The 15,856-nt window shown below is 42.8% G+C and overlaps 1 protein-coding gene across 1 annotated transcript; it reads right to left on the bottom strand.

The window, feature by feature from the left end:
* Positions 1-1,454: 1,454 nt before the first annotated feature.
* On the bottom strand, positions 1,455-14,280 carry e2f7 (E2F transcription factor 7). Its single transcript, XM_039791197.1, has 13 exons — positions 14,072-14,280; positions 13,365-13,469; positions 12,573-12,881; positions 11,714-11,873; positions 11,290-11,529; positions 9,500-9,655; positions 9,268-9,411; positions 8,918-9,076; positions 8,749-8,830; positions 5,626-5,917; positions 4,849-5,026; positions 4,100-4,488; positions 1,455-2,801 (listed from the first exon to the last, which is right to left on the bottom strand). Exons 2-13 carry the CDS (start codon positions 13,458-13,460, stop codon positions 2,646-2,648), a joined length of 2,361 nt encoding a protein of 786 aa, XP_039647131.1. The 5' UTR covers positions 13,461-13,469; positions 14,072-14,280; the 3' UTR covers positions 1,455-2,645.
* Positions 14,281-15,856: the final 1,576 nt, after the last annotated feature.

Raw genomic sequence — 15,856 nt, 5'->3', positions numbered from 1 at the left:
AAAGCTTAGATTAGATGTCCTCGCACAGATGGTGTTTGTGTATTTTTTAAGTGTGACTCAATCAGCCTGATCTGACCCAGAAATAACACTTGACTGTGTTGAATGCGTTTCTCCCCAATGGAATTTAATTCGTAATAAGTAAGAATTTAACCCCTGTGCACCGATGCATTTGCTGCATGTGTAATTTGAATTTCAACCACCTTTCTGCTTTTTCACTTTTAACGCTGTGGCTTCACTCAGACAATTAGTTCCAATCTTAGTGTTTAATGTGTACAACACCGCCCAGTTCACAGCGACAGGAATTGTTACAGATGAAGAGTGTCATCTGACCACATTAGCATGGCTTGCTTCCATCTACTGGGCCATTCTGAATTGGACTCTGAATTATTGGTGGCATCTGTAAATTTGTAAATTGGTAAACTGAAGCCATCTGTAAATCTGTCAACATTATGGTTGCCATTTAATGCTAAAAAACCCCAACTTAATAGCATAATTAATCCTAAATAATATTATTTTCTCTTCGGCTCAAGTTAAAACAGGGGGACTGTTTTATCATTAAAAATAACAGGATTATGGGGTGACCTCTATGTAGGCTGAGTCCTTTGCAGAGACCCGGGTTCCAATATGACCTGCGGCCCTTTGCTGCGTGTCGTCCTTGATCTCTCTCCCTACCTTGTCTATCCACTGTCCCTACAAATGAAGGGTAAAAGCCCCAAAAAATAATCCAGGATTATATTCCTTTAAAAAAAAAAAAAAACACCTGCAAATACAGTCCCAAATTCACACACATGATGAAGTTGGTCAGTGTCATACTTTTTTTATTTTATGAAAATTTATAAAGTCGTACAGGCGAGAAGAGTTTGGCCCATAACTACAGAGAGAGAGAGCAGAGCTACAGTGAAGCAACAGCTCCATGTTTTGTAAAAGTTAGATCAGCAGACACAACTACTAAAAATAGCAGTGTGATAATCATTATTTGAAATGCATTAAAGCAGCCTTTAACATTCTGCACGTGAAAGTATGAATGACACTATGAATACAATGTACGAACATATTCAGACATACAACTGTACATTAATGAACACACATCCACTGGTCAGAGTGGAACCTTTGTGCACCCTTTGGTGTGACATAGCTGAGCTTAACTGATTTCCGTACAAAGCACCAATATTTTGGCTGGGTTGTCTGGAGGGCAAGTTAGTGGGCTAACGACTCAGTGGCTGTTGATACAAATCCCTGGACAACCTGAGAAAGTCTGTACTGAGACAACTCTTTTCTCTCAGCAAAGTGCCTTTTAAGTAAGGCACCTTTTAAGTAAGGCACTTAACCCCTAGTCTATATCCTTCGTGTTCCACTTCCAGGATTGCTCCGGTGCTGCAGGAGATTCCGCCGGATGCATGTCTTTTCCGTTTCCTTCTGCTTTCTTTGTGTTGGATTTTAAATCCGGTGGATTTGTGAGGACTATGGTTAACTGCTCCTCAGATCTCTGCAGGGTGAATCCAGACAGCTAGCTAGACTATCTGTCCAATCAGAGTTTTGTCGTCATACTGGGTGTCTCCCAAATGTGTCCGACTGTATGAATGATAGCTCAGTCTACTTTCCCTGATATAATAAGGATTAAAAAAAGCTTTACAGTACTCTGACATTTCTCCAAAATCCAAGTATTCAAGTACCTGAGAGCATTGTCACATCACATTGTCTAAAGGACAGTCTGTCAGTAACAGAGCTAAAGGGTTTGGTGTTTAACCATTAAGCACCATGGTTGCAGATACACTGTGAAACATACACGGCACCAGTACATGAATGCATCTGCTGTGCATCAAGAAGTCCAAGAACTGTTCCTTGAACTTCTTGGCTGGCTGTAAACATTTTAAGGCTTTTGTGATTTTCTCCTTACAGTAATATCCGAAATGAGCCGAGAGGATTGTCTGCTACTGTGCTAATGTGAATGGGCGCTAAAAGATTTCTCATTACACCTTGATAACGTAACAAAACCTGAAGGGGCCAACTAACGACAATCACTTCAAAATTAGACCGTCAGATACTTAGTGCTAAAAAAAAAAGTTAATGTTCCATTACAGTCCCTGTAATCAACATATATTAGCTAAAATATAAATAGCGATTGGGCTTTAATACACAAGGTGTGGGGAATTAGGTAGCGTGATCATGTCTGGGAGGGGAAATTAAGGCTCAAATACAAAATACAGCAGTGGCCGACTCCCACCACAGGAGGGCACTGTGGCATTGGCAACACAGCTTCACTCATTCACTCTGAAGTCTGGCGTCCCATAATTGAACCAGGAGGCACATTTGGACCGTTTGAACATAATGACCAATAACGAAAGAGTTTCACTGAAGAATGAGGTACCCACCAATTGGTAATGATCATTTAGCAAAATGTCAAATCTTGTAATGTTTGCATTCCAAAAAAAGAAGAAGTTTATTTTAGGAAATAGTTAATTTTAGGTCTTGTAAACCGTGTCTTACTAAAACCTTTTATTGCTGCATTTTGGAAGGAAAACCTGTCATTAATTAAATAATAAACTAAAAAAGCACCAGTGGTTTGAAACCATGTTTTCACTGTTAGGATCAACACCTGAGTGTTCAAACAGCACATCAGCCACCTATTCCATCTCCTCGCGTGTCTAACTGGTTGGCGGGTGGCCGATGTCCAGTCTCCTCTGTGCTGAGCCTCTTCTTCGGCCTGCTGGCGCGGCGCTGACTACACTTCCCAGTGTGCCCGGGGTCTGGAAGAAAGCCTTAGAGGCAGAGGGTGTGGTTTCCTTCGGTGTGTGCGGAGTCTGCGAAGGTAGAGAGGGATGTAAGATGGAAGAACATTTACACAGAATCCTACACACCCTGTAGGGATTAGTTTTTTTGGAGGACTCTCAGATGGGGAAAAAAAAATAATCTGTCACTCTTTTTATGGATGACTTGATAAAAAACCAATTATGGACCAAACCTGCGGATGACGTGACTAAGTTGTGAATTAGGTTTGTTTTGTTGTTAAAAAGGTTGCTCCTCATCATCGGACTATCAAATAGGGGTGGGCATCACCAGAGGCCTCACGATACGATATCATCACGATACTTATGTCACGATACAATATTATTGCGATTTTAAAGATATTGCAATATTCTGCGATATATTGCAATGTATTACCTTTTTTCCAACTTCAAATTTTTCCCAATTTCAAATTATGTCCCCTTTATCAACATCTGTTTTATCTAAAAAGATACATTTCTCTGTTTGTTCATCTCACTTTACATTTATTGCTGCAAAATGGGATTGTCAAGCTGACAAACTGACCAACACATATATCGTAAAAGATCGATACTTGGCGTCTGTGTATCAATACAGTATTGCCACGGAAAATATTGTGATACTATGCTGTATTGATTTTTTATTTTATTTTTTTACCCCTACTATCAAATCTCAAAACTTTGAGCTTCTCTGAATGCTCCAAATGGGCAAATGTGGTCCCGGCTCACAACAGTTACCAGACCAACATAACTAGACAATACTAGAATACATGCCTGTGTTCGATTAGAATCGGAAAAATCGATTTTCTAAAACCCAGCCCTACTAGTATCTAACACCTGGACCTTTTTCATGAAGGTACCACTCTGCCCATATTAAAAGTGAAAGTGGGGGGTAAAGACAGGCCACCCCTGATTTATGCCTCATTACAACACGGCCATTGACTCGTCACATTGTTTCTAATGCTGCATTAATTAGCCTTCCAGCCATCCACCTCAGCAGGTTGTCTAAAAACGACTCCATTTGAAAATGGCAATGCCAGCAGACTGTGTTAGGCTTTGCAGACAAGAACATTAATCCCTATTCAACAACTGGGAGATTAATCAACTTGAACCGCTAAATGAGTAAGTGTCTAAATGAGTAAATGAGGAGAAACCTTCCACAAAACATATGCCACACTTGCTCTCACGTCAAGCTGGGTTGTGGCATTTTGCAAGTGCCTGGTACCAGAAAGGTCATGTAACATTATGAAGGCAAATGATGTCTGAGTTAATAGGTTGCGTGTGTGTGTGTGTGTGTGTGTGTGTGTGTGTGTGTGTGTGTACACAACAGTTCTTACCAGTGGTTCTGGTGTGGTGATGCTGACTGTCTGACGTGGCGCTGAGGGAGAATGTGGAGCGCCTGCTGATCCGTACAGCCGGCTCTGTTCTGGAGTGGACGGTGATGAAACGGGTGACGTGCTGATCTCTGATGCTGCTGACCAGCCGTACGGCGCCGCCCCCACCATAAAGTGGGCAGGGGACATCACAGCAGGCAGGCTAAAGCTCAGGTTGTTTTGGGCCTCGGAGCCTTGCTGTTGTAGAGTGCTGGCCACCAGGGGGTAGTGGGAGAGTGCTGCAGAGGGAACCAGGACGTAGGGCAGCGCCAGGGTGGGAACACTGCTGGGAGGAAGTGCTAGGCCGGCTGGTGGCTGGCCGCCAGAGAGGAGGAAGTTGAGGCTATTTAGACCTGGAGAAGAAACATCATGAGAAAATGGTAAGAGGTTTTTATTTTATTTTTTTAAATTGGACTGCCCCGGGCATCACCAAATGGCAGATCACGGCCTGGACTGCACGGTGGTTCTGTTCGGACCTGTGACTAATTTCTGATAAATCAATGGGAAATTATAACAATCTTCACAGAGTGCTTTCTTGTGGCAGCAACAGAGGCTGTGATGTCTCCCGTTTACTGAATGGGACTCTCACACCACCTCAAACACACAGACAAGTCTGATCGCCAGTTACATGATTGGTCACCGCGGCGTGACGTCGGGTTGCGTTCCCCCCCCCCCCAGAGAGTATAGTGTAGTGGATATAGAAGTGTATATACCTGCGTTGTTGGGTACATAGAGGTAGTGTGATGGCTGGGCCGGCTCACTGCTGCTGTTGCTGCATAGACAGTCATTCAGCGTCCGCTCTGTGGAGAGGCCTGCTGGGCGACTGGGGGAAGTCCTAGTGTTACCCGTCTGTGAATACTCTAGTGCTTCACTGTGAGCTTCAGCTCCCATCTGGCAAGAAAAACAAACACTGGGTATAAATGAACGTGGACCGGCTGATGGACGTGGTTTAAATAAAGGAACCACAAGGTTTTAGCTGTGAATCAGATGTAGTGCAAGGCACAATTCCTCAAACAAGTTGAAGTCTACAATCCATCTTGAATGAACATTTTTTTTATCATGACATGTAACAATGCACTGCTTAACGCTCTCCCCTCCTACCATTGGAGTAAATTCTGCCAAGTAATTTTCATAAAGAACCATCTTACCATGAAAAATGGGGCTTTTCCAATTACTAGGATTGTGCAGCCTGATTCATGGCTAGGGTTTTCCAATTATCAAATGTCCTATACATTACTAATATAGGTCTTTAATTACACCAGGAATGAGTTATCTTCATTAGCAAGCGTGTATTATTTCATATTTTCAATTTAACGGTTGCTATCCAGACTTACTAACAGGATCTTGCGATTGTAGGCGCAAAATTGCACCGAACCAAAAATAATTATGCTGTTCCCTGTCAAGCTTAACCAAAAAGAGAACCACCATCAATAACAATTACATTTGCAAAATGTCATACATATCATCATGCTAAAACAACAGCACCACACCTGGTCACATTCCTCTAACCCAGACCTCCCCTTCTTCTTCAACACCGTCACCTCCTCTTCCCTCCTCCTCTTCCTCCCCTCCTCAGACTCCAGCCGGGGCGATCTCGGACCTTCAGGCATCTGGTCAGGCTTGTCTGGCGCCCTGTACAGCATGACCACCGAGGGCTGGGACAGGCTGGGCAGGTAGGCCAAGCAGTGGGGGTGCTCTGGGTGGAGAGAAGGTGCCAGGAGGGCGGGGTGGGTGGAGGACGGAGCCAGCGTGCTGCTGCGGCTTTGGCAGATGGGACGGTTACTGCAGGGAAATGAAAAAGAAGCGAGAAATGATGAGCCATTAGAATTAGGGGTAGGACAAAATACTGATATTGATATATTGATACGACAATATATTGTTGTCCTTTGTGCGATGCGAGAATCAAAACCTGCACTTAACCTTTTCACAGGCTTTTTGTATTCATAGTCAGACCGATATCATCATCATAATAATTTATACTTAATTAATCCCACAAGGGAAATGACAATATTTTCCCTCTGTTGTAGAACACATTACACACAGCCCTGAGTACCTATACATGCACAAATGGAGAGATGTCAGTGAGGGGGCTGCAGCTGTCGATGGACAGGCGCCCTGAGCAGTTGGGGGTGCGGTGCCTTGCTCAAGAGCACCATGGCAGTGCCCAGGGGTCTCATTTATAAACGTGGCGTACGCACAAAACGGGGCTGAAAATGTGCGTACGCCACTTCCCACGCAAAGGTTGTGATTGTGATGAACTTGACGGGAGAATGTGCGGTCCTCCACGCAAACTCTGACCCATGCGTACGCACATTTTGGAGACAAAATAGGAATTGGCGATGCAGATGGTGAGGTGGTGAACTGAAGTCAGACTGCAGAAAGTACATGTGGGAATAACGATTAGGCTACTCTTGATATGTTTAAGTATTAATGCCTCATGCACATTTCTTCACACCATATCATGAAGATTGTACTGAGTGATAATTGTTCCATAAACGCCTCCAACTCAAATCTTAAATCAAAACTCGTTCTTAATATTTAATCAGCGCTGTCTCGCCGTCACATTGTCCGCTACGGAGCGCAGGAGGAGGGGATGGCCCGACTGCATGGAATACAGGATAGCATCAAATACCCTAGCATATAACTGTAGAACACAGTGTAAATAACTAAATATATGTCTTTAAAACTGTGCATATATCATCAAATGTCAAAGTCTGGAAATACAGCCGTTAAGCTCTCGCGCAATCGTTAGGCTCTATGTCCTCGTTATCAGTCCGAACTTTAATACTGTTCATAACAAGACCTGCATGAAGAAAAGTGTTTGCCTATTCTATTTCAATTTCAAATTGTATCTCGGGGTGGGGGATACCACTAGTTGTTGCTGTGATTTTAGCAAGGTGTTTAGCAAGGTGCTGCATGATGGCCCTGCAGGAGGACAGCAATGGAAGAATCAGGAGAGAAAGAGACTTCAGGAACCATGACGATGACTGGCTCATATGCTGATTTAAATTCCCTAATAAAGCTGTAATAGTAATATAGCTGCGCTCTTGGATCTATGTACTGAATTGGGTCCAGTAGAGAGGGCAGCGCGCCGGAACTGTGCCATCCCGTTTTTTTATTTTTTATTTAACCTTTATTTATTCAGGGGAGGTTCACTGAGAGGCAGCCTCTCTTTTTGCAGGAACGCCCTGATCACATTCACACAGTTCCACATTCATACCTGGAAATGTCAGACAGCTAAGTGTTTTTTTAAATAAATATTCTATATAATCTTCAACTTTATCACTAAGGCTTATTTGGATATAAAATATAGTTATGTTAAATCTTATTATATACGTCTGGTATATCGAAGCTGTCCCCGAGTGCCGTAATGCCTGCTGTTTTGGAAGATTTTATTAATAAAGGTAGTCTATAGATCCGGTTTCCCTACACTGTGCGACAACAGGCCGAAATTATAATTCAACTGGCAGCAATTCCCGAGCGTCTGAGAGTTTTTTGTTTGTTTTTTTTTGTCTTTTTTTCTCCGCCAGTCGTCATGATTCGGTGTAACAAAAGAACAACTGCAAGGGTCATTAACATACTTATCAGCATTCACAAGGTGCTTTTACATTGACTATTTATGGTTACAAATGGGCGTGTACAGGGCAGGATAAGAGGCTGATCCACGTCGTATGCCATTGTCATTGCTTACAGGTGTGCGTACACACGGTTTTATAAATCTGACTTTTTTTCGCCGTACGCCAATTTGGGCTTTTGGGCGCACGTACACTTATTGTAAGGAAGTAATGCTTTGGCCAGCTGACCCCCACCCCTCCTTCCCAGCTATGAACCCCCCAACTCTTATCCCATGGGTAACCAGTGCCTCTGGTACATTTTTACCCAACTAAAATATTTCATTTTCAACACACACTTCTCTGCCCTATTATTTCGCTCCCTCCAACAACACTTAACAGCCACAGTCCTGAGGCAGCTGCGGTTTGGCCACAAGTAGGCAAAGCATAAAAAATAACATAAACCACTGTGTACTGTATCTATGGACCCAACGCATGCATTCATACGAGACCAAAACTATTCATATCCACAGTGGCATGTTACATGTAGCCTGAAGCTACAGCCACATAAGCCAATGTAAACACTGGCAGTGAGTGTGTGAAATATTCTGTATGAGAGACTGCTTCAGTGAATGGAGCCTTGGCATCTTATAACTAGGATTATATGCCTAGTGTGGCAATAAACACTGTTTATCCATTCAGATGCAATTGTGTAGCTTTAATCTGAAAGCGGACTTAATTTAAAGACTGGAACAGTTCGTAATATTAACTTTATCTTAAGCCTCTAACAGCTACAGGACCCTTTGTCCTTGTCACAGGCAGCTGATGTGGATTCTCCACAGTAATACTCAGACTGTCCCGGCAAAGGTTAGCAAAAAGAGCCACTGTGTGCAGCAAATTGTTTGGCAGTAAATCTGTGGTGGATGACTTCAGATAAATCTACGCCAAGAGAATGCATGGGTGATTACAGTGGTGTGTGTGTGTGTGTGTGTGTGTGTGTAGGTGTGTGTGTGTGTGTGTGTGTGTGTGTGTAGGTGTGTGTGTGTGTGTGTGTGTACTCACTCAGTGCTGTTTCCAAACTGCAGGCACACTGCATGGTTGCTTGTAGACTTTTTGGAGAAATCCACAGGCTGGTTAAGCTGACCTGCAAGGGGATGACAATTTATCAGACAACATAAAAACATTCTACTGCAATAAACTATTGGTTGACACAACGAAAAAAGTTTCTTACCCATAAGGTCTCGTCGTGGACTGCTGGGTGCAGAGTTGACCAGCCGCTGTATGGCCACAGAATTAGGTGCAATGTTGAACGAGGCGTGCCGTGCCATCTTGGCTTTTCTAAAGTCCTGGGGCAGGGTGACAGCTGCCACATTCACAGTATTTTCTCCAGCTGATAATAGTGAAGTTGATAAGGATTGAGTTAGCATAAGGGCAATAATGAAAAATGCAATTTTTTGTTTTTTTTTAGCAATAAATCTGCCATTTGTTTTTTTTCCAAAATAAAATCGCTGTCACCAGATGTCTTTTAGAAAGGGTTCTTTGCAGTTTCAGAACTACTTTAGATTTCTCTTTAATTCTTACCAGCATTTCCAGAGTTTTTGAATTCAACAGGGCCATGCCACTTGAAGGCCGGCTTCCTGCCCCTCTCCTCCCGGACGTGAACCTTCTTTATCAGGCCCAGGCTGGTCAGCACATTTGCGATGTCGTATAGTCGCCGCACCTTAGCTGAAGATACAGGGATGACGTTTAGTTTTGTAAAGAAACAGCATTTTGTATTACAGTAGGACATACTCTTTTGTACTTTCTCTCTTACTTTTGTACTTGCTGTGACTGGATGAGTCCTGACTCTCCTCAATGAGGATCTTTGCTGCTGCGTCCAGAGTAACTGTCTGAGTTTTGGACACCAGGAACAGCATGACAAACTTCTGGCTCATGATGCGCAGGGATTTGTCTTTCCTGTTGCCACCAGCTGAAAATAACACAGAAACATCCAAGACTGTCAGAGTACTGCAGTCACAGGACTCTACATATGAATTAAGAGGACCTTTTTATAATCAACAGTGAAAATTGGGTTGTTGTGCAGCAGCAAGGAACAATGATGTGATCATAAACCATGAGATTATAGATGCTTAAATGTGCAGCTGATGTCTTAATGACACCATTTCAGCTGTAGGTGTTTCTTGCTCGGCAGTCACAACAAAACTGGCGGACATTAACCAATAAATGGACATTGTGTGCCTATTCTTTGTCAAGAGTGCTGTTATTATCCTGCCACGCTGCCAAATCAACACATACACGCCCTCTTAATAAGCAGCTGTGCTTGTAGGAGGATCACTATGGAAACCAGGCTTGTATTCAATCCTTTGGGTTTGAAGGGAATGACTAAGTGGTAGCGTTAATTTGGTGGAAGCTGTTCCTGAGATTAAATCCACACTTATATTTTTACATGTGCTGCATTAAACTGATTCTTATCCTATAAGTCTAGAAGTGCAACAATAAACTTCAGCTCATTTAGCACCACCATTAAAGGGATAGTTTGGATTTTTTTAAGTGGGGTTGTATGAGGTACTTCTCCATAGTACATAAATGTCCATTGTGATGTCAACTTTGTCAGTTATATGTGGGAATATTGTGTTATATGTTAAATTAGTCGTTTTTCAGACATTCTACATGTGATAGGGATGGGGGTAGGGATATTATTGAGAGCTTATGTGTGTGTAGAGTGTGCATGTGTGTTTTTTATTATGTTTGTTTTTCTGTATTTTTTTTTTATTTTTTTTCCTATTTGTTTGTATCTACTCTGTTGTTCTGCTGTTCTGTTGCTCTGTACATGATCTGGAGGACCCCCATGAAAACGAGATGTTGCATCTCATGGGGTTGATCCTCTAATAAATGTTCATAAATAAATAAATAAATAAATAGTCAGTGTATTAGCTACATGATGGCGGTCGGCATGCCAGAATATTTTCACTGCTTTACTTTGCTGTCAGGTAACTGAAGACGTATACGTCTATGCTCTCTTCAAAGCCACCAGACTCCTTTTGACAAAAACACTCATTTAAACTTTCCGGACGCTGGAGTTGCTGGTCTACCGCTGCTTCGATCAGTTAGTTTGTTTATTGTGTGACAAACAAAACAAACTATTGAGGCAGTGGTAGGCCAGCACCTCCCGTGTCCTGTGAGGTGTACAAAAAAAAGGGCCGCTGTTTGACCGCAAGGTAAAGCAGTGAAAATATTCTAAATATAGCGTACACTTAAACTGATATTGATTTTTAGGTAGGACTTTTTTAGGTGATTAAAATACATTTAGCTGCTGCCCCCGTCCACAGCAGTACATTGCTTAGCTTCTGTGTCGGTACTCCTGCCTGCTTCTCCAAACCGGGGGCGTGCTGACCTCCATCTACCTTAATTAATACACTGACTATAGAGAAGTACCTCATACAACCCCTCTTCAAAAGCAGCCAATGGTGAAGACGTGCACAGGTGATGGTAGAAGAAAATGAGGCAATTAGCTGGTGGGCAAGATAGGATATGGTTTTCCAGAATCCCTTGACTAAAGGTTTGAGAAACTTCAATTCTAAGAACGATCTTTTAGGTCATTACCGTTGCTAGCGTCTCCTTCCGCTCCATCGTCCTTGCGCCCCGGTGCAGCCTCCCTGGCTTCGGTGGCCAGCTCCATTTGGAGGTGGTAGCCCTGCTGCCGCCCCCTCCGCTGCAGCTCCTCCAGTGTTTCCTCCAGCCGCCGCCGCCCGTACCAGGTGTAGCTGTTTTTGGCTATCCGACCCACAATCATGAGAGACTCGAGCACGTTGACAATGTCGTAGATACGCCGCCGCTCCACTCCTGACAATTTCAGTGCAAGAGTAGAGAAGAAAAAATATGTTTACATTTTAATAAAAACTCACCAAATGGTCAGTGTGTCTTGTAGGGAAAAGTCTCCGTAGCAACTATCTCTAAATCCAATAACATAAAAACTTTTATAATGCTCATTGAACAGACATCAGATGCTCCCCCCCCACCCCCTTACCAAGACTGGTCGCCACCTCATCCAGAGAGATCCAGATGGGGCTGTGTAGCGGTGGGTAATCAGGATAGAGTGCCAGGAACTTCTGGCACAACAGACCCAGACTCTTCTGCTTCCTGCTCGGCTTTTTGTCGGAGTCTTCCTCTTCCTCCACAGCTTCAAACTGGACAGACGGATAAACGCGTAGAGATCAATGATAAACACATATTTTTCAGTCATGTGTTTTGCCATTTATTTAGAGAATTTGACACCGGCTAAGAGGACTTTGCTGCTAGCGTTGGCATCATCATCCTCTAGAGTTTTAGTGTGATCATTTTTGGGTTATGTGGCATACACATTAACACACATCAGTTCAGAGCCGTAAACTGCTTCTTTAGGGACCCATTTTAGAAAACAATTCAATCCTGCAATCCCAATAAGGCTGGAAAAACTTTCACACGTCATATTTAAGAAATAATCATATTAAAAAAAGCTCCCACTGCCCACTTAAATACAATATGACCTTTTCTATTAGGCATAAGTGAGTGACTGTATTTGCGCTTTTGAAAACGCCCCATCTTGAGAGTTCAGCTGCTAAAGTTAGTTTAGTGAGAAAAGGTGTTTAGCCCCTAGACTTTTAAGACTCTGGAAATTCTGCGTTTCTGTGAGAGCATTTCCCTAATAAATAATAATAAAATCCCTAATAAACAATAACTGCAGTCTAACCAATTCCTCCCCAAAGGTCACAAAGAATAGGACATTTTAGAGGACCTAAACTGACACCTTATTAAATGCCTCATTGACTAATTTAGAGACTGGTTTTGGTTATATAGTTTAGCTCTTAGCCTCTTTGGCAGGTGCTAAAATCTCCCATTTCACATACCTGACAAGAGTCTTCCACCTCTGTATCCTCGCCCACAGTGTCTGGACTTGCTGACTGGTCCTTCTCATTCTCTATGGGTCTAAACAGCACCTTTTTCATCTCTCTGTCCCGGATGTCTGGGCTCGCGGCACTGATCAGCATCTTCAGATTGGCCGTGGGCGTCCAGGGCTCGGTCAGGGCGGTGTGTTTGATGGGGGTGATGTGGGCCAGGTCAGGGGTGGCACCCTTTCTGTTTATCAGCAAAGCAGGGATGGTGGACTCTGCAGACTTTAGTGGCGTGGATCTTCTCCTTTCTGTGCCGATGTTTTCCTATAATGTTGACAATTGTTATAAATGTTTTAAGGTTTCAAACTTTGCTTATACTGCAGAAATTTCCAACATTAATCATTTTTTAGCAAAACGGGACATTCTAAAGCACCATTACGACACTTGAACTCTTTCCCCTGCTGCTGGATTTTATTTAGGAGGTCAAATGTTGACACAAGGACAGAGTGACCTAAGGCCAATCCACTGATTTGGAAACACTTCAAGGCCTTGTTTGGCGTTTTTTTCCCTCCAATCCAAAAAATGCTTTCCAACTTTCTCCCATGGAAACCTAGCTGTCTAAATCCAAAAGCCACCCTAGCCTAGCCCTTATCTCATAACCTTATCTCACTGTTTAGATGCCACCACATTACTCCAAACATCTGTCTCTGATTAGCCCGACTCTGTAGCTCTCCCTTAAGTTGCATCACATCGAACCTGCTACACTGCTTACACCACAGATAAGATAAGATCAGTGGGCCACATTACCTTTTGTTCACTTTGGCCCCCATCCTCCTCCGGCTCCACCGAGAAACTTTTCCTGGGACTTGTGAGGTCTTTCAGTGTAAGACATTCAACTTCCATCTGGGAAAACTGCGGTCCAAAGAAAAGGTTCAGATGGATATAGAAAATCAGAAATGGTTAACACTACTAATATCTTCGCGGGGTGAATGTTAAAGTTAAGGAATTTCCAACTAGTAACGTTACAGAAAACTCAGAAGACTGGTCAGCTGAATTTGGCGCAAAGAACATCAGCTAATTAGCTAGCTAGCCCTTAGCAAGCTAACGGCTATAACGTAACTATCAGCCCCGTCCATTAACAGTGTGGCTTATTGCTAACATGACGTAAACCCACTGCTGTAGCTGATAAAGTCGAGAGCTGAATGTATTATTACATGACATTAATAAATTAGTTTTAAAGCTGAGTCTAAGTTGTAACATAAGATGGAGCTAGTCTTAACATTCTCAACTTAGTAAAGGGTACATTCAATCAAATTAGTCCATACATTTAGGTGTGGCACAGCCTGTAAATAACTATTACTGTGATTTATTTATAGTCATAAAGGCTAATTTGACTTTAATTAGCTGACGTTAACTTACTTAGCCAACATTACTAGGTCAGCTGACCAGCATACCATAACGTAGCTGGTGTTACAGCAAGAAGGAAACCGCTGGAGGGAAAACATCATTCTCACCTTTCTCAGCTGCTGAATGAATGAAATAATCCAATGTGGCTCCGTGTCCAGTTTTACAGACTTGTCCGTGCGTAGTTTCTTCAGACTAACATATCAGCTAATTTCCCTCTTCAAAATTAGCGGGCAGTCTTCCTCAGCTTGTTCCTACTGTCCTCTAACTCCTGTCCGATTAGCGGAAACTGTGCACTGTCCCGGGGAGACTCCAGCATCACCCGCTCAAGCTTGTTTTCTGGCGCTCTCATGCATCTGGCTCACTTCAGCCAATCAGCGCCCAGGTGAATATGTGCGTCATTCATCAACAGCCAGTCAGCGTTGTTGTGCTCGGAAACGTGCATCAGCTTCGACCAATGGGCGTGGACAACGACCACGCCTCCATGGTTATGTTGGCGGGGCAACCGGCGCGCTGTGTCCAAGGGGAGGGGAGGGGATTTGAAAAAAGAAAAGAGGTCTCACTCTGCAACTATTTCCTAGTAAATCACCAGAAATGGCTGCAGTTTCACGTAGTTTTATTTGGACCAACTGACGCATTTAATTGATCATTGATAAAATCAGGAGTTAAAATGCACGCGAGAAAGATCAATTTTGTAAGCACTGTAGAAGTCAGAAATGGAGCGCGATACTTTTTTTTTTTTTTTTTTTTAAACCTAAACCCTTTCCAGTGCAATGAGAAATTCAGAGGTGTAAAATGAATGCCCAGTGCTTTTTCTTTCTGGGTGATTAGCAAGCAAGGGAGACAGGAATGTGCTAAAGACAATTGAACAATATTTGACAGATCATAGAAATATGGAAAACAGTTTAACAACTGCAGACATTTCAATTACTACTTCCATTCATGTTTACTTTTAGATGAGTGAAAACAAATGTATATTTGTGAATAACGCGAAAAGCAAACTATTATTTGAAACTGCATAGATATATGTATCATCTAATGACGTCTGGTCTCAGTTTTGGTCTTCGTACACGGATTCTTTTTTTTGCAAACGAGTGTTTCGTTGTATTTATAGACGATCTTTGACTTCCAGCTGAGAAGTTTGGCTTCCCCCTGCTTCTCCCACGGATACCGGCGTCTAGTGAACCCCCGCACCTTGAAACCCATTATTAATACCTTTTTAACCTAATCACCCAGGCTTTTGTCTGGCTGTAATTAGCTCTGCGGTTGAAACAGACAGATGGGAGGCCGGGGAGGGAGGCGTGGGGGACGAAACGAGTGGCGCTAATATTACCTGGGCCACCGCGCGAAAAGCTGTGGTGGAGAAAACTCACTTTTTTTAACAGACAGGGTCCCGCCCTGAATGCAAATAGGCTGTTTGAGGACCAGCCCCAAGTGCTTACATAATAACCGCAATACACAAAATCTGCCGCCAAACGCTATTCAAATCTGGGCCAGTGAAGAAGGAGGGAAACATTTAGGCTAGAAGTGCAATAAATATGTGATAGCCTACATTTGAGAAAGATTAGTTAGTCAGTCCCAAACTATTATTACACGTTAGACTACAAGAATGTTAAACTGGATCCATTATTTTTTTACTGCAAGTGTTAAAAAATAGTTTTAAAATGGTTTTGTGACAGTTCCAGCATGGGGGCTAGGACCCATCAAGAGGTCTTGAAAAAATGTAAGGGGTCACTGACTTTACTCTAATTTATACCTTTTCATTACTGCACTTCTGAGTAGCTACTTCATGATATAGCCTAAGTACACCTGTAAAACTGATTCCATATAGAATTTTTTTTTCCTGGATAGTGCTTCTATTTGTCAAACAAATGGAAGTGTCTTTGGGCTATGTG

Source organism: Perca fluviatilis, chromosome 23, assembly GCF_010015445.1.
Source record: "Perca fluviatilis chromosome 23, GENO_Pfluv_1.0, whole genome shotgun sequence".
NCBI classification, from domain to species: Eukaryota; Metazoa; Chordata; class Actinopteri; order Perciformes; family Percidae; genus Perca; species Perca fluviatilis.
Note: the sequence above shows the minus strand (reverse complement) of the source record. Positions and strands in the feature narration are given on the sequence as shown.

Excerpts from the sequence above, each read along its gene's own strand:
- e2f7 (XM_039791197.1), bottom strand. The coding sequence starts at position 13,460 with ATGGAAGTTGAATGTCTTACACTGAAAGACCTCACAAGTCCCAGGAAA. Across the intron at positions 9,412-9,499 it reads CAGTCACAGCAAGTACAAAA|CTAAGGTGCGGCGACTATAC; the intron begins GTAAGAGAGAAA and ends CTGTATCTTCAG. Across the intron at positions 5,918-8,748 it reads CAGTTTGGAAACAGCACTGA|TAACCGTCCCATCTGCCAAA; the intron begins GTGAGTACACAC and ends ATTTCCCTGCAG.